The 24296-nt window shown below is 42.7% G+C and overlaps 3 protein-coding genes across 3 annotated transcripts in view; 1 reads left to right on the top strand and 2 right to left on the bottom strand.

Annotated features, from left to right (window-relative positions):
- Positions 1–314, bottom strand: part of cwf19l2 (CWF19 like cell cycle control factor 2) — a 51027-nt gene extending 50713 nt beyond the window's left edge. Inside the window, exon 1 of the mRNA XM_030777180.1 lies at positions 222–314. Coding sequence (XP_030633040.1) covers positions 222–314 — 93 coding nt within the window. The remainder of the gene's footprint in view (positions 1–221) is intronic.
- Positions 315–1570: 1256 nt separating this feature from the next.
- Positions 1571–12566, bottom strand: alkbh8 (alkB homolog 8, tRNA methyltransferase). The gene is made up of 11 exons (XM_030776659.1): positions 12432–12566; positions 11452–11686; positions 10818–10949; positions 10456–10551; positions 10107–10211; positions 9493–9563; positions 7152–7258; positions 4275–4426; positions 3277–3527; positions 2732–2881; positions 1571–2203 (listed from the first exon to the last, which is right to left on the bottom strand). Exons 1-11 carry the CDS (start codon positions 12564–12566, stop codon positions 1571–1573), a joined length of 2067 nt encoding a protein of 688 aa, XP_030632519.1.
- A 342-nt stretch (positions 12567–12908) lies between these two features.
- Positions 12909–24018, top strand: lamtor1 (late endosomal/lysosomal adaptor, MAPK and MTOR activator 1). The gene is made up of 5 exons (XM_030777867.1): positions 12909–13109; positions 18167–18312; positions 18597–18674; positions 21236–21359; positions 22402–24018. Exons 1-5 carry the CDS (start codon positions 13068–13070, stop codon positions 22492–22494), a joined length of 483 nt encoding a protein of 160 aa, XP_030633727.1. The 5' UTR covers positions 12909–13067; the 3' UTR covers positions 22495–24018.
- Positions 24019–24296: the final 278 nt, after the last annotated feature.

Here is a 24296-nt window from a genome sequence, read left to right as displayed (position 1 = left end):
CCACACGCATACATTTGGAAAACAAAGACAACAAACGCGTGTGAAAATCCAAAGGAACGTAAATGTGTAAACAGACGCGCTGACAGAGCAACAGACTCGGCCCAGGCCCAAACACACTGTGGTCTAGGCTTACTTCTCAGTCCTCCGCTAACTCCTATTCTTTCGCACATGGTAGGTGTATATAACTACTATCGGGCTGAGGTTTGGGACTGAACCGTTACCTGATGGAGAATCTCCTCTCTGGCTTCCCGTTTAAATGCCTTTCTCTCCTCGATGCTAACAGCGCTTTCAAAACTGCCTCCGTACGCCGCCATGACACTGACGCAGAACATGAGCAAGTGTCGTAAAAAGTTTTAAGTGTCGTTAAAGGTTTTTGGTGTGCTGAAATTATTCTGTTTGGTTGAGAAATCCGCTCTGCGCGTGTTAAGTTTGCGACACTAAGATATTTATCTATCTATCAGTTAATACAAGAAAGAATAAAATGTTCATTTCAATGGTCTAGAAAACAATTACAGTCCCCAAATAAACAGTAACGTGCCGTTTGTGCTAGAATCAGTTCTCGGTGACAGGTGAGTCTCAGGTCTGGCAGGATGGAGTAGATGTGACAGCATACTGATCTTGGATCAGTTGTCAAGTTACTAATACAGTCCCTGTCCGAGATCAGCGTGTGAGAGTAATAATTTTATCTCCTCAATCTCCAGTTAATCTCCAATTACTAATTCAACATTTTAACACTTTACAACAAGAGCACGGAATATTTCCACAGATATAACCTTACACTGATATACAGAAATTACATATAGCAGAGTAAAAAAGTATGAAAAAGGAGAGGATAGAAAACCAGGCACAGAGATGGAGGAGGAACAGAAAAACACATACTAGGGCCTTTCTGAAAGTTTGCCTTCATTAGGCAGATGAAGCAGCCTTCTCGTGTTGTGTTGTAAGGACAAAAATAGATGACACAGCTCATGAGAGACAGTTTTGTTTTCATGAATCTTACTTGTATAATAAGAATTTTCCTAATACAATAATTGTATTAATCACAAATTCCTTCATAGTAAAGCAATATTGTCTCTAAGTAAATTCCTTCATATGGAAGATCTTTGGAAATGATGTCTGTCATTCCAAAAGCGTAAGAACATTTCTATGTGTAAAATAAGTCTGAAAAAGTACCGTTATTGTGACCTAGCCCAAACTGCTGTCTTAAAGAATCCTCTTAAGGATACATCCCTATTAGAACTTTAGAATGGATCTCCTTCAGTTCTGGTGTCACTGGTCGCATCTTAGTTGTTCTAAACTCTAAGCTTTTGAAAAGATTTGAGAGACTAAATTTCAGTTTCATTGAAAAGTGAAGAATGTGTCGGTTGAGGTTCTCTGCATAATGTTGTTTGGGAGTCTGAAGTCAGTGCCGTTACATCCTTTCACCAAAAGCTTAGGAAGACAATTATAACTGCCCTCTGAAAAATGTCTCAATGTCACAAACTGTTCTTTATTCATTTGTTCATTTAAAATACAACACTCCACTACATCAGGAACTGGGTTTATGGGTGGTAAGTGATCTGTTTTGTTTTTAGCAGTTTTCTGGAATTTTCTCCAATATGACACACCAGTTTCCCTGGTCATAGTAGCTGTTTTTCACCATGGCATCCTTTATGTTACTGCACAGTTGCTCTAGCTCCCCCTGCTGGAAAACATGGTAATAGCGGTGGTGCACAGGGCTGGATTTGGATAAATTCCCATCTGCACTGGCATCATCACTCCTGTGCCGAGTATCATTACTTTTCATATGCCAGGGCACCAAGAGATCCTGGGAATTGAAGGCAGTGCGGTTGGTATGGACACTCAGCTTTTTGGGAAGACTGAGTTTCCCAGAATCCTCACCACTGTAATTTAAGAATTGAGTATCTTTGCCAGACTCCCCCTTGGTGTATTCTGGCAGGAGACTGTCTTTCTGAGAAGTCTCCCTGGCATCATTTAGGAGTGGACAGTCTTTCCCAGAATCCTCCTGGGTGTTGTGTGGATGTAGTTCTGTCTCAGAATGGTCCAGATGCTGGTTCTCCTCAGTTCTGTGTTCTTTGTTCTGTTTGAGATATTTAGATTTCTGTTTGTTGAGTTCTTGCTCCAGGGCCCATACGTAGATCAGAGCTAGACCTCCAGGTTTTAGCAGCCTCATCAGTTCCTTAACTGCTGCCAGTCTTCTGTCCTGCACACACACACACACACACACACACACACACACATCAGTTCCTTAACCACTGCTAGTCTTCTGTCCTGCACACACACACACCCCCCCACACACACACACACACATCAGTTCTTTAACTACTGCCAGTTTTCTGTCCTACACACACAGATGCACGCACACACACACACGCACACACACACACGCACACATCAGTTCCTTAACTACTGCCAGTCTTCTGTCCTGCACGGACACGCACACGCACACACACGCGCACACATGCACATGCGCACACGCATGCACACACGCACACATGCACACAGACACACGCACACACACACACACACAAAGACACACATCAGTTCTTTAACTGCTGCCAATCTTCTACACACACACACACACACACACACAAACAAATACATTCAAATACACACACATCCTGTGCGTATATGTGTCTATATGAAATGTTTCCAGTGTCTATCTGTTTGTCTGTATATCTACCTGTATATGTATGTGTGTACAGTTTCTCTGTGTGTGTGTGTAGCTGACCTGTGTGGAGAAGTGGTGAATAACTGCAATAGAGATGCAGGCATCGCAGCTGCGGCTGCGCAGTGGAACACACAGAGCGTCAGACACACACGCCTCAAAGCCCTTATCAGCACAGATCCCCACCAGACAACTGCTCCGGTCAAAACCCAGCTGTACAGACAGACAGAGAGAGACAGAGAGAGAGGGAGAGAACCAGAGAGAGAGAGAGAAAGACAGAGAGAGAAACAGAGAGAGAGAGAGAGGGAGAGAAACAGAGAGAGAGAGAGACAGAGAGAGAGACAGAGAGAGAAACAGAGAGAGAGAGACAGCGAGAGAGAGAGAGGGAGAGAAACAGAGAGCGAGAGGGACAGTGAGAGAGGGAGAGAGAGAGATGAATCTAGAGCAGTTTTGGTAATGGCAATTTCATCAGCACTCTGTTGATTATAATCAGAATAAATGCAGAAAAACCCCAGATCCAGGGCGTCACAGGTTTGTTCTGGACTCTCTGTCAGAGGCGTGAGGCATGTGTGGAAGTTAAAACTCCTTAGACAGACGGAGGATGTTACCGTTATCACATCCGGGTTGATTCCCAGGTATTTCCCATTTCCACATCCAACATCAGCCAGGATGGATCCAGGAGGGAGAGACAGCAGGAAGTCTCGAACCCGTGGCCAGGGGGAGTGTCTGGTGCTGCTGAAGTGGGCGGAGATCTCCTCATATACCTGATGCACAAACTCCGCCTCCAAACGACAGGCCTCTTCCTCAGTGTGGGGCAGGGAGGGCGTGGCACGCTGGCTGTCACATGCTGATGGGTAAACTAGACGAGACACACACACACACACACACACACACACACACACACACACCCCCAAACACAGACACACACACACATACACACACACCCAAACACAGACACACACACACACAGACACACACACGCTGGCTGTCACATGCTGATGGGTAAACTAGACGAGAGAAAAAGGATTAGACACAAAGACCATATTTACTGTGCAAACCTGCACACCCAAACACATACACACACACACCCAAACACACACACACACACACCCAAACACACACACGCAAACACACAAACACAGACGCACACACACACACACACACACACACACGCAAACACACAAACACAGACACAGACACACACACACACCCAAACACAGACACACACACACGCAAACACACAAACACAGACACAGACACACACACACACACACACACACACGCAAACACATACACACCCAAACACAGACACAGACACACATACACACACAGACACACACACACGCAAACACATACACACCCAAACACAGACACAGACACACATACACACACAGACACACACACACGCAAACACATACACACCCAAACACAGACACACACACACCCAAACACAGACACATACACACACACACTCACATACCCAAACACAGACACAGACACACACACACTCACACACCCAAACACAGACACAGACACACACACACTCACACACCCAAACACAGACACAGACACACACACACACACACACACACACACACAATCTTACCACAGTCACATGGGGTCCGTCGCACCTTCCGGAAAGTAAAAGATGTTCTGGTGTCACGCTTACTCAAAGTGAGGTGACTCAGGTCAGAGGTCACAGTCACAGACCTGTCACCCTCACATGTAGGCACCACATCAAACTTTCTGGGTGTGATACTGGTTAAAAAAAACAACATTCTCAACTTAATTACAGCCAACCATCCAGACACTCTGAGTCAACCATCCACTTCCAGTCTTTTCACAAGAAAGTTCTGGACATTCTCAGTGACAGAGGCTACATATTGTGTTTTTGTTTTTGTTTTGGGTTTTTTTTTCGTTATCCAACCCAGAGCCTGCCCGTCGTACAGGCCGTATAGGCGAATGCTAGGGGCGCCCCAAATGAGGAACGGGAAAACAATTCAAAATGTTTAACTTTGACTGTTTTTCACTACTACTTTCTCTATGTCATGACAAGTTGAGAACGTAGCCTAGATCACAGGGTGCCACAAAGCCTGACACTCTAAAATCTTTTATGACTTTATGATTTTAACTCATCATTGATACAGTCACCGCAGCGGTTATGAAGAAGTAGCCTGTCTTGTCCGTGTGATCTGTCTAGACCTGCCGGTAACCTCAAAAATATGTCTGTAATACAGCACCTATTTTAAATGACATAACAAAGACAACTGACCACAAAGACAACTGACCACACAGACACGTTTTCGTATGTTGTGTATGTATATTTTTCACCATTGTTTCGGTGCTCCCATTCGTGTGGCGCCCCTGTGCACTGTGTTGCATACCCCCTTTCCGCACCTCTGAATTCAAATATACAGTAGATATATATCATGTCAAAAAGACCAAAGCCCTCTGGTGCCCAGGGAAGAAAAAGAAGAAGAAAAAGAGGAGGAAAAATGGGAAAAAGAGAAAAGTTTATCATCACAGAGGTCATGTGATGAATAGTTTATCATTACAGAGGTCATGTGATGAATGAATAGTTTATCATTACAGAGGTCATGTGATGAATACTTTATCATTACAGAGGTCATGTGATGAATGAATAGTTTATCATTACAGAGGTCATGTGATGAATAGTTTATCATTACAGAGGTCATGTGATGAATGAATAGTTTATCATTACAGAGGTCATGTGATGAATGAATAGTTTATCATTACAGAGGTCATGTGATGAATGAATAGTTTATCATCACAGAGGTCATGTGATGAATGAATAGTTTATCATTACAGAGGTCATGTGATGAATGAATAGTTTATCATCACAGAGGTCATGTGATGAATGAATAGTTTATCATCACAGAGGTCATGTGATGAATGAATAGTTTATCATTACAGAGGTCATGTGATGAATGAATAGTTTATCATTACAGAGGTCATGTGATGAATGAATAGTTTATCATTACAGAGGTCATGTGATGAATGAATAGTTTATCTATGAATAGTATAGTAGTTACCCTTGGAGCCTAGTGTTACTCGCTTACTTTGTACGATAGTAATGTTCGCTAATTTAATAAATAGAGTTAGGGTTGCCACCCGTCACGTATAATAAAATGCTGAGTCTGGTACTGAATCAATAAGGGACGCGATTTGTCCCGTTTTTCATGCACGTCATTTCATACATGCACTAGGTCTTCAGAGTGCTGAGAATAACACAACATCAAGTAAAATCAAACCAGTTACACAAGTGGAGTGGGGAAGTTTAATTTCAGTGGTGAGCTACAGACCAGCAAACTCTGCGTGCTGTGTTAGATTGCACTTCAGCATCAACGTTTCCATAAGTGTAATTCAGTGGTTGCCTTGTAGCTTACAATTAAAAATAGCACCCTCAGTCGCTGTAGTTTTCTTTTCCTCATTATTTTAATGATGTCTCAAGTCCCCGGGTGAAACATAAGAGGCTGTCAAAATATTGGGTTGAATGATCCGTGGGTCAGCCCTTTCCCTGCCGATTAATACATGGCAGAGTGTTCGGGGCCTAGCTAGAGTTAACGTCAGTTATTCCCATATTCAATTCATTACAGAAAGCTGGAAAGACTGTTCAGGAGTTTGGAGAATAACCCTCAACATAATTTTGAGAAATACACTTTTACTTTTCAGTGTGCTGCACGAACCATCCACTGTCTGCCTCAAGAAACCAGACATACATTTTTACGGACATATTAGTCTAGTTAGCCAGTGTTAGCCCTTGTAATAATCAATTAAAATGCTTTTCCTTTTCCATCCCCTTTTGTAATTAATAGTTGAAAGCCTTTGCATTTTCATTATTGATTAGCCTTATATGTATAGCAAACAGCATGCATCATGTGAGAGGTGATCACTGAATATAGCTAAATGCATGAATGCTAGGTGTAATTACTCTTGCTGTGTGTGTTTAGAATGTGATAGGCTATACAGTAATGTGGCTTAGCAGGTTCTGCGTAAGTGTATGAACACAACGACTGGTGGTGGAATTGGCTGCGATGCACCAGCTAAAACCTTGCCCAGGGCATCAGGGTCGGCTCTGTCCAAACCGCCAATGGTTAGTCACTCCCCTAACTTTTAAAAGTCACAGAGGTTGGCCTGCAATTTATTTAATAATAATAATATTAATAATAATAATAATAATAAGTTTATTTAGAGCCCAATATCACTGCAATTTATTTAATAATAATAATAATAATAATAATAATAATAATAATAATAATAATAATAAGTTTATTTAGAGCCCAATATCACTGCAATTTATTTAAAAATAATAATAATAATAATAAGTTTATTTAGAGCCCAATATCACTGCAATTTATTTAATAATAATAATAATAATAATAATAATGATAATAATAATAAGTTTATTTAGAGTCCAATATCACTGCAATTGATTTAATTTGTCCCTGTCCATCTCTCTCACCCATGTGTCCAAAGGTAACGACTTTCGCCCCTCATCACCAGAAGACTCCGTCTGGGCAACACCACGGCAACGGATCTCCCATCAGGATGCCTGAAGTCCATCACTGTCTACAGAGAGAGAGAGGAGTGTGAACATGCAGTCATTCCTAATTTGACAGAGAGAGAGAGTGTTTATGTGTGTATGGAAGTTGTAAGTGTGTGTGTATGGAAGTTGTAAGTGTGTGTGTTTTATGTGTGTGTGGGAGTTGTAAGTGTGTGTGTTTTATGTGTGTGTGGGAGTTGTGAGTGTGTGTGTTTTATGTGTGTGTGGGAGTTGTGAGTGTGTGTGTTTTATGTGTGTGTGGGAGTTGTGAGTGTGTGTGTTTTATGTGTGTGTGGGAGTTGTGAGTGTGTGTGTTTTATGTGTGTGTGGGAGTTGTAAGTGTGTGTGTTTTATGTGTGTGTGGGAGTTGTAAGTGTGTGTGTTTTATGTGTGTGTGGGAGTTGTAAGTGTGTGTGTTTTATGTGTGTATGGAAGTTGTAAGTGTGTGTGTGTGGGAGTTGTAAGTGTGTGTGTTTTATGTGTGTGTGGGAGTTGTAAGTGTGTGTGTTTTATGTGTGTGTGGGAGTTGTGAGTGTGTGTGTTTTATGTGTGTGTGGGAGTTGTGAGTGTGTGTGTTTTATGTGTGTGTGGGAGTTGTGAGTGTGTGTGTTTTATGTGTGTGTGGGAGTTGTAAGTGTGTGTGTTTTATGTGTGTGTGGGAGTTGTAAGTGTGTGTGTTTTATGTGTGTGTGGGAGTTGTAAGTGTGTGTGTTTTATGTGTGTGTGGGAGCTGTGAGTGTGTGTGTTTTATGTGTGTGTGGGAGTTGTAAGTGTGTGTGTATGGGAGTTGTGAGTGTGTGTGTTTTATGTGTGTATGGGAGTTGTAAGTGTGTGTGTTTTATGTGTGTGTGGGAGTTGTAAGTGTGTGTGTTTTATGTGTGTGTGGGAGTTGTGAGTGTGTGTGTTTTATGTGTGTGTGGGAGTTGTAAGTGTGTGTGTATGGGAGTTGTAAGTGTGTGTGTTTTATGTGTGTGTGGGAGTTGTAAGTGTGTGTGTTTTATGTGTGTATGGGAGTTGTAAGTGTGTGTGTTTTATGTGTGTATGGGAGTTGTAAGTGTGTGTGTTTTATGTGTGTATGGGAGTTGTAAGTGTGTGTATAGGAGTTGTGAGTGTGTGTGTTTTATGTGTGTATGGGAGTTTTATGTGTGTGTTTTATGTGTGTGTGGGAGTTGTGAGTGTGTGTGTTTTATGTGTGTGTGGGGAGTTGTGAGTGTGTGTGTTTTATGTGTGTGTGGGAGTTGTGAGTGTGTGTGTTTTATGTGTGTGTGGGAGTTGTGAGTGTGTGTGTTTTATGTGTGTATGGAAGTTGTAAGTGTGTGTGTTTTATGTGTGTGTGGGAGTTGTGAGTGTGTGTGTTTTATGTGTGTGTGGGAGTTGTAAGTGTGTGTGTTTTATGTGTGTGTGGGAGTTGTAAGTGTGTGTGTTTTATGTGTGTGTGGGAGTTGTAAGTGTGTGTGTTTTATGTGTGTGTGGGAGTTGTAAGTGTGTGTGTGTGGGAGTTGTAAGTGTGTGTGTGTGGGAGTTGTAAGTGTGTGTGTTTTATGTGTGTGTGGGAGTTGTGAGTGTGTGTGTTTTATGTGTGTGTGGGAGTTGTAAGTGTGTGTGTTTTATGTGTGTGTGAGAGTTGTAAGTGTGTGTGTTTTATGTGTGTGTGGGAGTTGTAAGTGTGTGTGTTTTATGTGTGTGTGGGAGTTGTAAGTGTGTGTGTTTTATGTGTGTGTGGGAGTTGTAAGTGTGTGTGTTTTATGTGTGTGTGGGAGTTGTAAGTGTGTGTGTTTTATGTGTGTATGGGAGTTGTAAGTGTGTGTGTTTTATGTGTGTGTGGGAGTTGTAAGCGTGTGTGTATGGGAGTTGTAAGTGTGTGTGTTTTATGTGTGTGTGGGAGTTGTAAGTGTGTGTGTATGGGAGTTGTAAGCGTGTGTGTATGGGAGTTGTAAGCGTGTGTGTATGGGAGTTGTAAGTGTGTGTGTATGGGAGTTGTAAGCGTGTGTGTATGGGAGTTGTAAGCGTGTGTGTGTTTTATGTGTGTATGGGAGTTGTAAGTGTGTGTGTTTTATGTGTGTGTGGGAGTTGTAAGTGTGTGTGTTTTATGTGTGTATGGGAGTTGTAAGTGTGTGTGTTTTATGTGTGTGTGGGAGTTGTAAGCGTGTGTGTATGGGAGTTGTAAGTGTGTGTGTATGGGAGTTGTAAGTGTGTGTGTATGGGAGTTGTAAGCGTGTGTGTATGGGAGTTGTAAGCGTGTGTGTGTGTATTCGCTCACCTTGGCCCCCAGACTGAGGGACAGAATCGTGTCGTCAAAAGCAGAGTGTGTGTCGACGTGGGGGGGAATACCTACGAACACACACACACATTTACACACACACAGATATTTACACACACAGACATTTACACACACAGACATTTACACACACAGATATTTACACACACAGACATTTACACACACAGACATTTACACACACAGACATTTACACACACAGATATTTACACACACAGACATTTACACACACAGATATTTACACACACAGACATTTACACTAACAGATATTTACACACACAGATATTTACACACACAGACATTTACACAAACAGATATTTACACACACAGATATTTACACAAACAGGAGTGAGCACGTCTGTGCTAAGTTAGCCAGGTCAGCTGAGCATGTTCATTTAAGCCGCTAAGTTTCACATTTTAAAAAGGCAACCATATTTTTCAAATCAAAACAATTTGACATCACACTGTAACATGTACTATTTTTAACAAAAGTCTCTTTTAGAAAACAACACTGAGGTGGTACAGTCAAAAACAAACTTCAAAATTAGAGATAACTGTGGCACCATCTGGTGACAGGCAGGACGCTGTGTGCTGCTTACCTTGGCCTGCCTCATACTGGTTCACTGTCAGCTGGTCTGGAAGGACTTTAATATGGCCACTTCTCAAACATCTCTCCATCACTGCGTTACACACCTGAGGAAGCCCTGGGGCAGTGGGAGGGAGAGGAGAGACAGACAGGCACATTGTGAGGAAAGAGAGAAAAAGGGAAAAGAATAGTCCATATTAACATTTATCACAATTATCTCTCCACATCTGCTATAGTAACTATTTATTCATTGATCCAAAAATGATCAAATTCAACACACAATACAACAAAACAGTCCGCCCACATCATCGGATGTTACAAACTAACCTCCACACAACGGTTTGTCTTTGTTACAAACTAACCTCCACACAACGGTTTGTCTTTGTCTACGTTGTTGTTGTCATATCGGAATTCATACCCATAATGCCTCACTCTCCGATGCTTCAGAGCTCTCTGGACTAAAACCAAAACACAGAAAAACATTGGAATAAAAAGACAAAACTATTTTAAACAAAGAGGAGACCAAAAAGGAACTGATATTAATAACAATAATTAAATGGTGAAATAATTAGTTAAAGGTGCCGTCATGAAGAATATGGAGATTCAGGTCATTCCTGTGTCTGACCTCATTCATTCACATCCATTCTCTTCAGCCCTGTTTCAGCCAATCCAATCCATCCCCCCCCCCCCCCCCCCCCCCCCCCCCCCTCTCTCTCTCTCTCACCTGAAAACTCACTGCTGTGAGACGTCCACTCCACAGCTCCCAGCAGCTCCGTCTCCTCCTCTGGAGACACAAACTCCTCCAACACACACAAACCAGGAGGCCAGTCAGTACACGTACTCCTCTTACTCTCCACTGAAAGAGAGAGAGAGATGGGCAGATGAAGTACTGTATGTAGATGTATATGTTGCGATGTATATGTTGTGCATGTGGCCAAGGTAGATGATGCTGTAAAAGTTAATCTGTACGTGGCTGAGGAGTAAATGCAGATGTAACTGTTGTGTATTTAGCTGAGACTACAGTGTAATTGTAGATGTAAATGTTGTGTGTGAGGTAGAGGGTGTAATTGTAGATGTAAATGTTGTGTGTGAGGTAGAGGGTGTAAATGCAGATGTAAATGTTGTGTATGAGGTAGAGGGTGTAATTGTAGATGTAAATGTTGTGTATGAGGTAGAGGGTGTAAATGCAGATGTAAATGTTGTGTATGAGGTAGAGGGTCTAAATGCAGCTGTAAATGTTGTGTATGAGGTAGAGGGTGTAAATGCAGGTGTAAATGTTGTGTATGAGGTAGAGGGTGTAAATGCAGATGTAAATGCTGTGTATGAGGTAGAGGGTGTAACAGTAAGGATGGACTTACTGTTCTCTATATAGCTGAGATAGAGGGTGACGATTTGCCCCTGGCACTGTAGCGTGTACCCGTTCAGTAGAGCGTGTGCACGCTGCCCATCCTCTGCTGACTCGTATATGACAAATGCATATGGTTTGTCTGGGGGCATGAGGAGAGATGTAACTGACCCAGCCTCTCTCAAAACCTTCTCCAGGGTTTCCCTGGCAACCCCGTTCCCTAACCCTCCATTGGCGACCACAAGGCTCTGAGGAGTAAACAATTACAGCTGCATAACAATTACAATTACAGAACAATTTCATGACAGCACAGCAGTGTTTTGAAAATGCAGGCAGTGCAAAATGATGACTTATACAGACCACTGCTACAGTATTACTCTCACATACAGACCACTGCTACAGTATTACTCTCACATACAGATCACTGCTACAGTATTACTCTCACATACAGATCACTGCTACAGTATTACTCTCACATACAGACCACTGCTACAGTATTACTCTCACATACAGATCACTGCTACAGTATTACTCTCACATACAGATCACTGCTACAGTATTACTCTCACATACAGATCACTGCTACAGTATTACTCTCACATACAGATCACTGCTACAGTATTACTCTCACATACAGACCACTGCTACAGTATTACTCTCACATACAGACCACTGCTACAGTATTACTCTCACATACAGATCACTGCTACAGTATTACTCTCACATACAGACCACTGCTACAGTATTACTCTCACATACAGATCACTGCTACAGTATTACTTACATACAGACCAAGTAGAACTCATAATTCATCTCAATGTTAAGTATGTTAACTCAGACGTAAAACTGTCTTTTCACATATCCAATATCTCAGAACAGACTGTCAAATCTTCCGTGTGTCAGTCAAAACTCTCTAACGAGACAGTCCTCTTTAGCATGACTGACAGTTAGCAGAGAACTCTTAGGTGTCAGTGTTATAATGAACATGATTACCTTGGTCGGCTGCGTTAATGTACTTATTCCGTCATGTCTGAGAAGAGTATGACTCATTTTAATTTGCTTTCGCAGGAATTTTTTCTCTTCTTTCGTCCTCTTAGTACTCCGCATGCTGTCTACAGAGGGATCCATGGTGCGTCTTGAATTTAAATGTGGTATGCAACAGAACCTACAGGTTTTGGTTCCGAGGCAAATTATATTTTTGACACTGTCATGAACGGCAGAAAACACAGAAATCCTCATTAACCCACAAACAAATATATCGAACAAGAGTCTAATTATATCAACGCATAAAAGTACTTAAAGTGAGATCTTTGTTTTTCGTTTTGGAGTGAGATATATCGAGTCTCTGAACGGACGCCTCCCCTGATCACATGACTAGGGTCTATTTCAGTCCCTATCTGTGTGGCTTCAAACAGGGCGGAAATCATATGTTGTTGGTGTCAACCTGCAGTCATGTGATGAATGCTTCGCTATAGGAGTGCAGAAATCCTCACGAGATTGAGAAATAATCAGGGGAGTTAGTTGTTTCTCCTTTTGGAGTTTTAATACGTTGTCTTCATTTTCAAATTGACCAAGTGGCCAAAAAACTGGATTTTGGGGACGATTTGCTTGGCAGATAGCCAGAAGACTATGGGTTGCTGTTACAGCAGCGAGACAGAATCTGCGGAGCAGGTAATTGTGTTAGCATACATGCTAATGAGAAGAATCATCGCAAAATCCTACACATAGAATTACACTGTGGTCATAAAGCCGATTTATAAACCCAACATTCAGATTCCACAGGGCTGCCAAATATAAATCCATCTTTTGAGACCTTAGAGTTTGATTTGAGTGTAACGGCAAGGACAAAACAACACAAACTGACAGCTCAGTTAGGCCCGTGTGGTGTTTGCTGCTAATGGAGTTGCATACTATATTAGCGTTAGTTTAGGACATATTTCTATTGTGTAACAATTGTTTGCATGGCTGCGCTAAATAGAAATGTGTCCTAAACTAACGCTAATATAGTATGCAACTCTTGCGACATTCTTGCAGGTACCCTGTGTTAGTATTGTAGGAGGTGGAAGGATCGGTCAAAATGTCTTAAATTTGAATTCGGAGATTTAAATGCCTCAGTTGTTTTCAACTGGGATGTGAACTGTGTAGCTAAGCGGTCTGGAGCGATAAATGCCAAAAAGGCCTGTCATATGATTCCTTCAGCGTCCTGCTGTAGCTGGCATTCAGTCAGCCAAGAACACGAATATTCTCTCTCTCTCTCTCTCTCTCTCTCTCTCTTTGCTCTTTGATAAACACTGATAAACAGCCTTGTGGAACAATGAGAGGTGAGTTTAAGGTGAGGTAAAATGACTGTAGTATTTAGTCGTGAGTCCGCAGTATTGAGTCGTGACGAACAGTTCATCACCTCTTTTAACCCTATACTCGTGTCAGTTAGGAAAATTTAAAAAAAAAAACGCGGAACAGAGTTGAAGGCTTCTTAATATTTTAGACAGTAAGCATGACTGTTTTTATCCGTTGCAAACCAGTTGCTGCAGTTTAAAATTCTGCACGAGATTGTGTCTGCACTGCAGCCCTTTTCAACGACCACACAATTTCAGCTTTCAAACAGCCTTCAGAGACATAGTTTAACTTTGATTTCTCAACTGGAAAGTGGTTCAAGCCGTGATGCAATAAATTTAAGACACTAACGAATGCGAAGATGCCACTTGAGCTGGATTTTGCCTGGGTTCACCACACTGAATCGCTAATAGGACGGACTGTTCTTAGCAGTTATGGTCAAAGCACAGGTCTGATAAACTATGATACTTTTAAAGTATAGTGAGAAATGAAAAGTGAACAGATGATGAAAAAGTAAATATCTGGCTCATTTTCCTGTGATTTGAATTCTAAAAATTGTGAAATTAACATTTTGTCTGGGGTTGTCTTGAAGGGTACAGACTAAATGCCACCAGCTCACATAATTTATTCAAGGATGAAATTGTGAAAGTTCAGCAGAATGAATTGAGTTGCTGTTTTATGTTGTATGATCCAACCCAAATTCCTCTCATATTCATAGATAAGATGGAAATATTAGGAAGGGGTCTGTTTTCTTGCTCTTCTCAGTCTCACAGTTTACCTCACATCTTCTCTTTTACACCAACATCAGAGACTTTTCATTAGGAATCAGTTGCATTTTGATCAGTTCTTTTCTGTTGAAGAAGAATCTGATTTTTAAGTGATTTAAGTGATTTCAATTAAAGTAAAGGGAACACACAATCTAAATACACACACACACAGACACTTACACTTGTAGATTTAATGAAAACTTGAACCCCTTTTACACATGCAATTTTACCAGTAAATGTTGCGTCTGTTATCTGTGACGTGGTTATGTGTGAACATGAGCTGGAGTTGAAATACATTGATTGCCAAAGCTGGTCAGCCAATCACAAGATCATTAGATAAACCAACATGCTGATTTCTCATAAAAAAAAGAGATTGAGCTCCATCTCTAATTGTATCCAAATTTTTTTAAGTCTTGTAGCAAAACCGTGAGTCAGAATCTTATAATCGTTATATAGAAGTGTGACTGGGCACCATTTTTCTAAGCTCTCTCTGTCTCTCTCTCTCTCTCTGTCTGTGTCTCTGTCTCTGTCTGTGTTTGGTTTTGGAACAAATGAACAGCGCTCATACTTGGTGGAAGTGCTTGTTTCTCGATGCTTCCTATGAAAACGCTCACCATAAAAGGAAACAACTGCTCAGCATACAATCATATAATATACATTCACTGTAGCCTGTTCCCTTAACCTCTGTTATATTTTAGTTCTCAAATTGCTTTCAAGTTGTCTGTAGCTGTAATCTCAAGACTGAGACATCGGATAGACTGGGCGTGCATTTGTTCAGTCATCTCCGTTAGCAGATGTGGATTTGGAAGCACACTGAATGTCAGTCATGGTGCTGTCACATGTCTTGGATTTCTTTGTTGGTTTTGGAGTTCGTCTGAAAAGTGCAAAGCTTCAGATTTCAACTCCCGACCCAACTTTCTCGTCAAACTTCACGTCCAGGGATTTCCTCGCATGTGAATGCATTTCCCTCTGTCTCTATTTCAGCTGTTTGAGAAGTTGATACTAATCTCACTGTGGAGAGGTGAGCTAGTTGGCAAACTCTGCATGTCACCTGAAAATAAACAAAATTAATGTATGAAACTAGAGGGGCGCTCTGAGAATGCAGAAGTCAGTCAAGGCCAATAGTCCACTTTTCTGTAATATTCAAATCTGCAACCGCAACCACGACCTATGTCTGGATGTACTTCCAAAACTATTCGCACAGAAAAGTCAGAATGTATGATTGTGACAGCTAATTGTAAGAAATGATTAGCAATTATGCGTGTGTTATGCAGACCCACAGTAACCTTTAAATAGCCTTATTTGGGTCATTTAGACTTGGAAAAACAGTAAAGATCATTTAAAATTGCTTTTTTTTTTTGCATACCTGCTGTAATTGTTTTCTACAGTGGTGTTTGAGGTGCCTGGTGTTTGAGGTGCCTGGTGTTTGAGGTGCCTGGTGTTTGAGGTGCCTGGTGTTTGAGGTGCCTGGTGTTTGAGGTGCCTGGTGTTTGAGGTGACTGGTGTTTTAAGGTGTTTGAGGTGACTGAGGTGACTGGTGTTTGAGGTGACTGGTGTTTTAAGGTGTTTGAGGTGACTGAGGTGACTGGTGTTTGAGGTGACTGGTGTTTTAAGGTGTTTGAGGTGACTGGTGTTTTAAGGTGTTTGAGGTGACTGGTGTTTTAAGGTGTTTGAGGTGACTGGTGTTTTAAGGTGTTTGAGGTGACTGGTGTTTGAGGTGACTGGTGTTTGAGGTGACTGGTGTTTGAGGTGTTTGAGGTGACTGGTGTTTGAGGTGACTGGTGTTTGAGGTGACTGGTGTTTTAAGGTGTTTGAGGTGACTGGTGTTTTAAGGTGTTTGAGGTGACTGGTGTTTGAGGTGTTTGAGGTGACTGGTGTTTGAGGTGACTGGTGTTTGAGGTGACTGGTGTTTGAGGTGACTGGTGTTTGAGGTGTTTGAGGTGACTGGTGTTTGAGGTGACTGGTGTTTGAGGTGACTGGTGTTTGAGGTGACTGAGGTGACTGGTGTTTGAGGTGACTGGTGTTTGAGGTGACTGGTGTTTGAGGTGACTGGTGTTTGAGGTGACCGGTGTTTGAGGTGTTTGAGGTGACTGGTGTTTGAGGTGACTGGTGTTTGAGGTGACTGGTGTTTGAGGTGTTTGAGGTGACTGGTGTTTGAGGTGACTGGTGTTTGAGGTGACTGGTGTTTGAGGTGTTTGAGGTGACTGGTGTTTGAGGTGACTGGTGTTTGAGGTGTTTGAGGTGACTGGTGTTTGAGGTGACTGAGGTGACTGGTGTTTGAGGTGACTGAGGTGACTGGTGTTTGAGGTGACTGAGGTGACTGGTGTTTGAGGTGACTGGTGTTTGAGGTGACTGGTGTTTGAGGTGACTGGTGTTCTGCTGTATGTGTAGTCGTGACGCACCATTCACTGTAATTATGACGGGTTCACACAAGTGTGACACATTCGGTTCATTTTGACCTTGATCTCGCAATGCTAACGAACGCGGGAAATAATATGTGGATCCAGCCCGTGATCCAGATCAGCTCCAAAATGTAATGCACTCTTACCAAACACTACACCCTTCCACCAAGTTTCATGAAAATTGGCTAGGTAGTTTTTCTGTAACCCTGCTCACAGACAGAAAAAACAAACAAACAAACAAACAAACCGCATCAAAAACATAACCTTCTTAGCGGAGATAATTCCCTGTGATATTTCTCTCTATTCTTATTTTTGATGAGGTATCGATGAGGTATTGATGCTGGTTTTGATGAGGTATTGATGCTGGTATTGATGAGGTATTGATGCTGGTATTGATGCTGGTATTGATGCTGGTATTGATGCTGGTTTTGATGAGGTATTGATGCTGGTATTGATGCTGGTATTGATGCTGGTTTTGATGCTGGTATTGATGAGGTATCTCCCCTGCAGCTTGCTCATGGTGAGATGAACTGGGAGATTTTTACCAGTTAAGCAAAAGCTAGTGAGCCAGTAAGAAGTGATCAGCAAAGATAATTGCAGTGTTAAAATCAGTTGTCAGTGAAAAGTGTTTTTAAATTAATAACAATGTCAGCAAATCGACTCTCAGTAGGATCTGTTCAGCCACCGTTTTCCTCAAAACAAAGTGCCTTCATCTGATGTGTTCTCTTCATCCTGTCTGTTCGATGTCATGTCCTGCCTCCTGCCTCGCAGGGATTTTTATGCCGTGTTTGAACAGTCAGACCTGGCAGAGTTCTGGCAATGAGCTGCAGGTGTGACGCAGAATCTGTGGATATGGCTGAAAAAGTTTATCAATGTTCCAGGTTTCATATGGGACAGGGCTTTGGAGAGAGGACTGAACAGAGACCTAAACTGATGACTTTGGCCCAAGAATTGTTCAGAACAGGCTTTGTTGATGTTTGATCTGCAGTTTTTATTTTGAAAAAGTTTGAAAATTAATTCAAATTTTAATCAAATTAAATACTGTGGACCCATCAGCAAGCCCAGTCTAGACTGCTGACTTTTTTGTTTATCATTAATGTTCCTTCACATTGTGGACTTTAAAAAGAGCAAAAGAAAAAAGAAGAGAGATAAATGGAATCCTTTTGTCATTTCTCCATCCACACTCTTCTCTCATCCACACTCCTTCATTTTCTCTTCTCTCCAGGACGGAGATGAACGGAAGCCGCTGATCCCTCATCCTAACCCAGACAGCAAGCCGACCAATGGCCTGCCCCCAAACGCTGCCAGCCAGCCAACCACACGCACAGATGAGCAGGCCTTGTTAACGTCCATAGTCACGAACACAGCACTGTAAGGACCTGCTTTCTGTTGGGCAGAAACACACGACTGATCCGTTCTTATCAAAAGGGCCCGTGTGGCTCAGGGGCTGAGTCACATGGACTGACACATGTGTCCTGTCAAACTCTCCATGTCTCACTCCCTACTCAGGAACATTACAGACAAACTCCCCGTCTGTCACTGAATGTGTGTGTGCGTGTGTCTGTCTCTGTGTGTATGTGTGTATGTATTTGTGTGTGTGTGTGTGTGTGTATGCATGTATTTATGTGTCTGTGTGTTTGTGTGTCTCTACTCAGGAACATTATAGATGTGTCGGCAGCAGATTCACAGGGTATGGAACAACATGAATACATGGACCGGGCCAGACAGTACAGGTGTGTATGTTACCCTGGGTGTGTTTGTTTATATTTATGTGTGCGTGCGTGTGTGTGCATATGTGCACACTTGTTGCTTTTACTGCATGTCTGTGAGAATATGTGTGTTTTACTGTGGTAAGAGGAGGCTTTGAGTGTGTGAGTGTGTATGTTTGTCTGTAACTGTGTATATTACTTTGGGGGAGTGTGTTGTAGGGTTGGGCCGATGGCTGACAGCCCAGCATCGTGACACCCCCCCCCCCCCCACACACACACACCCCCACACCAACAGCGGGACGCACGCTGCCACATACACACACACACACACACACACACACACACCCCCACACCAACAGCGGGACGCACACTGCCACATACACACACACACACACACACACACACACTCACACACACACACACACCCCCACACCAACAGCGGGACGCACGCTGCCACATACACACACACACACACCAACAGCGGGACGCACGCTGCCACATACACACACACACACACACACACACACACACACACACACACACACACACACTCAGTGTCTCTGCTATGACATAGAAAAACATATTTATTACTTATCTGTTATTTATTGCTTATTTGCGGGGATTTCCCCGGGGATCAAGTTGAGCCGTCGAACTGATGAATATGTATTTTAAGGAGTGTCAGCCAAAGAGCACAAAAATGAAGGATGGGTTTATTCTAATTATTATAATAGCTACTTGCGCCTGATTTACTAAATGGAAAACAATCACACTATTTACTGCCCAGTGAAAGCATGTTTTAATGTGAAAGCACACATAAAAATGATTTGAAATCCACCTGGTTTGCGCCGCAGTGAGTAGCGCGGTGAGTAGCGCGGTGAGTAGCGCAGTGAGTAGCGCAGTGAGTAGCGCTGTCCCCTCACAGCAAGCAGGTGTTGGGTTGGATTCCCGGCCGGGCGGCCAGGGTCCTTTCTGTGTGGTTTGCGAGGGTTTCCTTAGGGGTCAGGCCTTTACTTGGATCGCGAAATGGAGGATTAAAACTTACCTACAGAGCGAGCTCTCCTGTTCTGTGCTATAAGCCTACCTGTCTTAAACAAATAACGCCTCACCGTTATACTGCCATTGACCCTTTTTCACCATGTCTTGCCCTACACATTTAACTGAGAATATCTGAGGAGTTAATTTGCAAAAACCGATAAACGCCATCCCTTAAAGAAAGGAACTGAATGTTGTGAGTCATTCTTAACACACTGACTGTTGTGAATCATTCTTAACACACTGACTGTTGTGAATCATTCTTAACACACTGACTGTTGTGAGTCATTCTGAACACACTGACTGTTGTGAATCATTCTTAACACACTGACTGGTGTGAGTCATTCTTAACACACTGACTGGTGTGAGTCATTCTGAACACACGGCACTTTCTGAACCTTAGACAAGTTTTGTCACAGAAGCCGTTATTGTGCGTTGTCAAGCTACTGCGTTCACGGTTTACAGCTGAAAACGTCAAAGGCCAGTGCTGTTCTTAAACACAACTTGATGAATTCGTTCAGCGAATCAGTGTGCAGCTTTCAGGTCAGGTGACGCAACATGGCTGCGAGGTCTCCCCCACCCCCGGTGTCATCGTCCATCACGATGTTTCACTGTAGACATCGCCCAACCCTAGTTTGTGTCTGTGTCACTGAGTGTGTGTGTGTGTGTGTGTGTGTGTGTGTGTGTCACTGAGTGAGTGTCTGTGTGTCTGTGTGTGTGTGTGTGTGTGTCACTGGGTGTGTGTGTGTGTGTGTGTGTGTGTGTCACTGGGTGTGTGTGTGTGTGTGTCACCGGGTGTGTGTGTGTGTGTGTGTGTGTCACTGAGTGTGGGTGTGTGTGTGTGTGTCACCGGGTGTGTGTGTGTGTGTGTGTGTGTCACTGAGTGTGGGTGTGTGTGTGTGTGTGTCACTGAGTGTGTGTGTGTGTGTGTGTGTGTCAGTGTCACTGAGTGTGTGTGTGTGTGTGTGTCACTGAGTGTGTGTGTGTGTGTGTGTCACTGAGTGTGTGTAGCTTTTTTTTTTACTTTACGTTGTGAAATATGTGTGTTTTCAGTACTAAATTGGCAGTGCTGAGCAGTACTAAATATAAATATGTGTGTTTTCAGTACTAAATTGGCAGTGCTGAGCAGTACTAAATATAAATATGTGTGTTTTCAGTACTAAATTGGCAGTACTGAGCAGTACTAAATATAAATATGTGTGTTTTCAGTACTAAATATACATATGTGTGTTTTCAGTACTAAATTGGCAGTGCTGAGCAGTACTAAATATAAATATGTGTGTTTTCAGTACTAAATTGGCAGTACTGAGCAGTACTAAATATAAATATGTGTGTTTTCAGTACTAAATTGGCAGTGCTGAGCAGTACTAAATATACATATGTGTGTTTTCAGTACTAAATATACATATGTGTGTTTTCAGTACTAAATTGGCAGTGCTGAGCAGTACTAAATATAAATATGTGTGTTTTCAGTACTAAATTGGCAGTGCTGAGCAGTACTAAATATACATATGTGTGTTTTCAGTACTAAATATAAATATGTGTGTTTTCAGTACTAAATTGGCAGTGCTGAGCAGTACCGTGTGTCAGAAGAAACCTCCTCTTCTCCCCTCACTCACCACTCAACCTCACCAAGTGCTCGCCAGCGACCTGGTCCCCTACACTGATGTACAACAGGTCAGTGCAGTACTCAAAACACACACACACACACACTCACATTCGCATGCACATGCACACATACACACGCACACACACACATACACATGCATACACGCACACGCACACACACACACACACACTCTCTCTCTCTCTAAGACACACACACACACACACACACACTCTCTCTCTAAGACACACACACACACACACACTCTCACTCACACTCTCTAAGACACACACACACACTCACTCACACTCTCTAAGACACACACACACACTCACTCTCTACCCGATACAAACACACAGGCACACTCTCTTATAGTGCATTCCATTTACCTCAGAAGTCGGAGCTGGGAATGACGTCACACCCGAGTTGACCACGTTCCAGGACAACAGTCGGAAAACTATGTTTTAGCCGGATTAGCCATTTTTAGCAACACCAGTTGATAACGACGCGTTACGCGGTAATTTGCACATACAAACAGCGTAGCGACACGTCCACAGATAGAAGTTGGACAGTGCTGTGTGTTTGACTGATTTAATCAAACACAGATAAGACAGAGGTGCAGAATATTACCAGTATATTACTACAGCTCTCACTACTTCACTACCCATCTGGGATTTTGAAGTCGGGGTTGGTGAGGTTCCTCCGACTTGGGTTAGGGTTAGGGTTAGGGTTAGGGTTAGGGACATCCGACTTCAGGGTTAGGGTTAGGGTTAGGGTTAGGGTTAGGGACATCCGACTTCAGGGGGGTGTCCCTGTTGAAACTTCCGACTTCCAAGTTCAAATAGAACGCGCCAGAAGACAGACACACTCACACAACCACACACACACGCACTCACACACACACACACACGCACAAACACACACAAACACATACACACACATGCACGCACGCACAGACACAAACACACACACACAACCACACACAAACACACAACCACACACAAACACACAACCCCACACACACACACACACAACCACACACACACGCACAAACACTGTGTGGTCTCTGAGAGTCTGACTGTTCACTTTCTTTCTGTGTTTGGTGTTTTGCAGGTCTCTAAGATTGCTGCGTATGCGTGCAGTGCAATCTCTCAGATCAAAGTGGATGCCAAGGAAGAATTAGTGGTGCAGTTTGCTATTCCATGATGTGTCAGTAGAAGCCTGTGTTCTCACGCTCTCTCTCCCTCTCTCTCTCTCTCTCTCTCCCCCTCTCTCTCTCTCTCTCTCTCATTATAATTTCCTGCTCTGTGTCCAGCCCTCTCTCACAGTAAGACCTGTACCGTTAGTTTAATCAGCAGAGTTACTGACCCTAAAGAGAGCCCTCTGTCCCAGTGTCCCTCCCCAGCGATGGCCCTCAGGCAGCTGCAGCCATGACCCTGATGGCCACAGTGAGGCTTTCTGAAGGAAATCAGGTCTATACAAAGACTGCAGCCCTCAGTTTGTCAAAATAACATGTTTGCTGGATTTTTGGTAATAAAATGGTTGTTTACCAATACAGAATTGTGTAACCTATGTCTTTAGGATGAGAAGGGGGGGGGGGGGGTAGAAGGATGGATGGAAGGATGGATGGATGAAATCATTGAGGGGATGTAGGATTTTCATCCAGGGTAATGGGCTTGACAAGATCTATTGTCTTTTCCTCAGTCTGTGGAGCTGGTGCTGGTCTCTGGCCCTGTCATACTGGTCTGCACACCCACACACAAAAAGCTTTTCTTTTTCACTCCAGAGTCTTTTCTCTGTCCTTTCGAGCCCGGCTGGGACAAAACATCTGTAAACAGAGAGTTAGTGTAGGAATGACAGTGTGGAGAAATGAATGGGCCGTGTGCTGTGCTGCCTGTGTACTGGGTTGTGTACTGGGTTGTGTACTGGTTTGGGTTTCACTGGCGCTCGGCCACTGTGGGCAGAGCCTTCAGTGGAGTCATTAACTGCTAATACTGAATCCCCTTCTCAATAATCTGAATTTTGGGGTGGGGGGAGTCTTGTGTCCTCTATGCGTCTAAACACGGAGTACACAGATCACCTGATGTTAAGAGGAACCAGAACTGACCGGTGCTGAGAACTACCCTCTTGGTCCAGTGGTTCTGGCAGCGTAGTAAAAATGCAGGCAACACTCGCGCGCTCTCTCTCTCTCTCTCTCTCTCTCTCTCTCTCTCTCTCTCTCTCTCTCTCTCTCTCTCTTTCTGACTAAAGAGTTCTTCCAGTGTCTTCAGCAGTGAAAACGGGAGCGCAGTTTTTCTCACCCTTTCTAACTTTTACTCAGACGAGCTGAGAGAGGAGATGAGTGTTTGTGGCATCTTGGCTGGAGCAGTGATGTTCATACCTGTCTGTCTGGGAGCTTTTCAAATAATCACCAGGAGTTCAAATGCCATTGTAATTATTTATTTCTTTTAATGTGTTTTAGCTTTGATCACCCTTCCATTCGAATCTCTTTTGTCATAATTAAGCGTAAAACAGCAGTTGCGGATTGAAGCCGTGGGCTTTTTTTATAAAGGGATCTGCACTTTGAGCATTTTATTATCATTTAGCTTTTTGCTTTCTTGCAGTTTGCTAATTGTGTTGTTTGTTTTGTTACCTAAATGTGTACTACTATCTGAATGACCTGGTTCATCTCTTAGGCTAGAACCAAAAATTTAAAGGAAATATTCTGTTAATACCTTTTTTGCTGTTGAATGAAATAATACATTAAAAAAACAAAAACATAATGTGGACTCATTTTTCATATTGACTTTGGGTGTAATATAAGTCACAAAGCTTCCAACGTCATTAAATGTGATTAAATGTTAAATGCTATAAATGTGAAAATAATCAAGATGGTTTGTGTAGAAGCAGTGGGTTGTGAGGATGGTCTGTGTGGTTTTGTGAAAAGATGGATTCTCATCAAAGTGAGGTCCATTCTGCACTAAGTCAGTCACTTTATAAAGATGCGTTCTCTTTAAAGTGAGGTCCAT

This window comes from Chanos chanos, chromosome 6 (assembly GCF_902362185.1).
Source record: "Chanos chanos chromosome 6, fChaCha1.1, whole genome shotgun sequence".
Taxonomy (NCBI): Eukaryota; Metazoa; Chordata; class Actinopteri; order Gonorynchiformes; family Chanidae; genus Chanos; species Chanos chanos.
This window is presented reverse-complemented; position numbering and strand designations above follow the sequence as displayed.

What these genes read in the sequence shown, in the direction of transcription:
- alkbh8 (XM_030776659.1), bottom strand. Translation starts at nt 12,566, where the DNA reads ATGGATCCCTCTGTAGACAGCATGCGGAGTACTAAGAGGACGAAAGAA. An exon ending in CATTAACGCAGCCGACCAAG is followed by an intron (nt 11,687 to 12,431) that starts GTAATCATGTTC and finishes TTTACTCCTCAG; the next exon opens with AGCCTTGTGGTCGCCAATGG. An exon ending in CGTTACCTTTGGACACATGG is followed by an intron (nt 4,427 to 7,151) that starts GTGAGAGAGATG and finishes TTTTTTAACCAG; the next exon opens with TATCACACCCAGAAAGTTTG.
- lamtor1 (XM_030777867.1), top strand. Translation starts at nt 13,068, where the DNA reads ATGGGTTGCTGTTACAGCAGCGAGACAGAATCTGCGGAGCAG. An exon ending in AGACAGAATCTGCGGAGCAG is followed by an intron (nt 13,110 to 18,166) that starts GTAATTGTGTTA and finishes TCTTCTCTCCAG; the next exon opens with GACGGAGATGAACGGAAGCC. An exon ending in GACCGGGCCAGACAGTACAG is followed by an intron (nt 18,675 to 21,235) that starts GTGTGTATGTTA and finishes GTGTGTTTTCAG; the next exon opens with TACTAAATTGGCAGTGCTGA.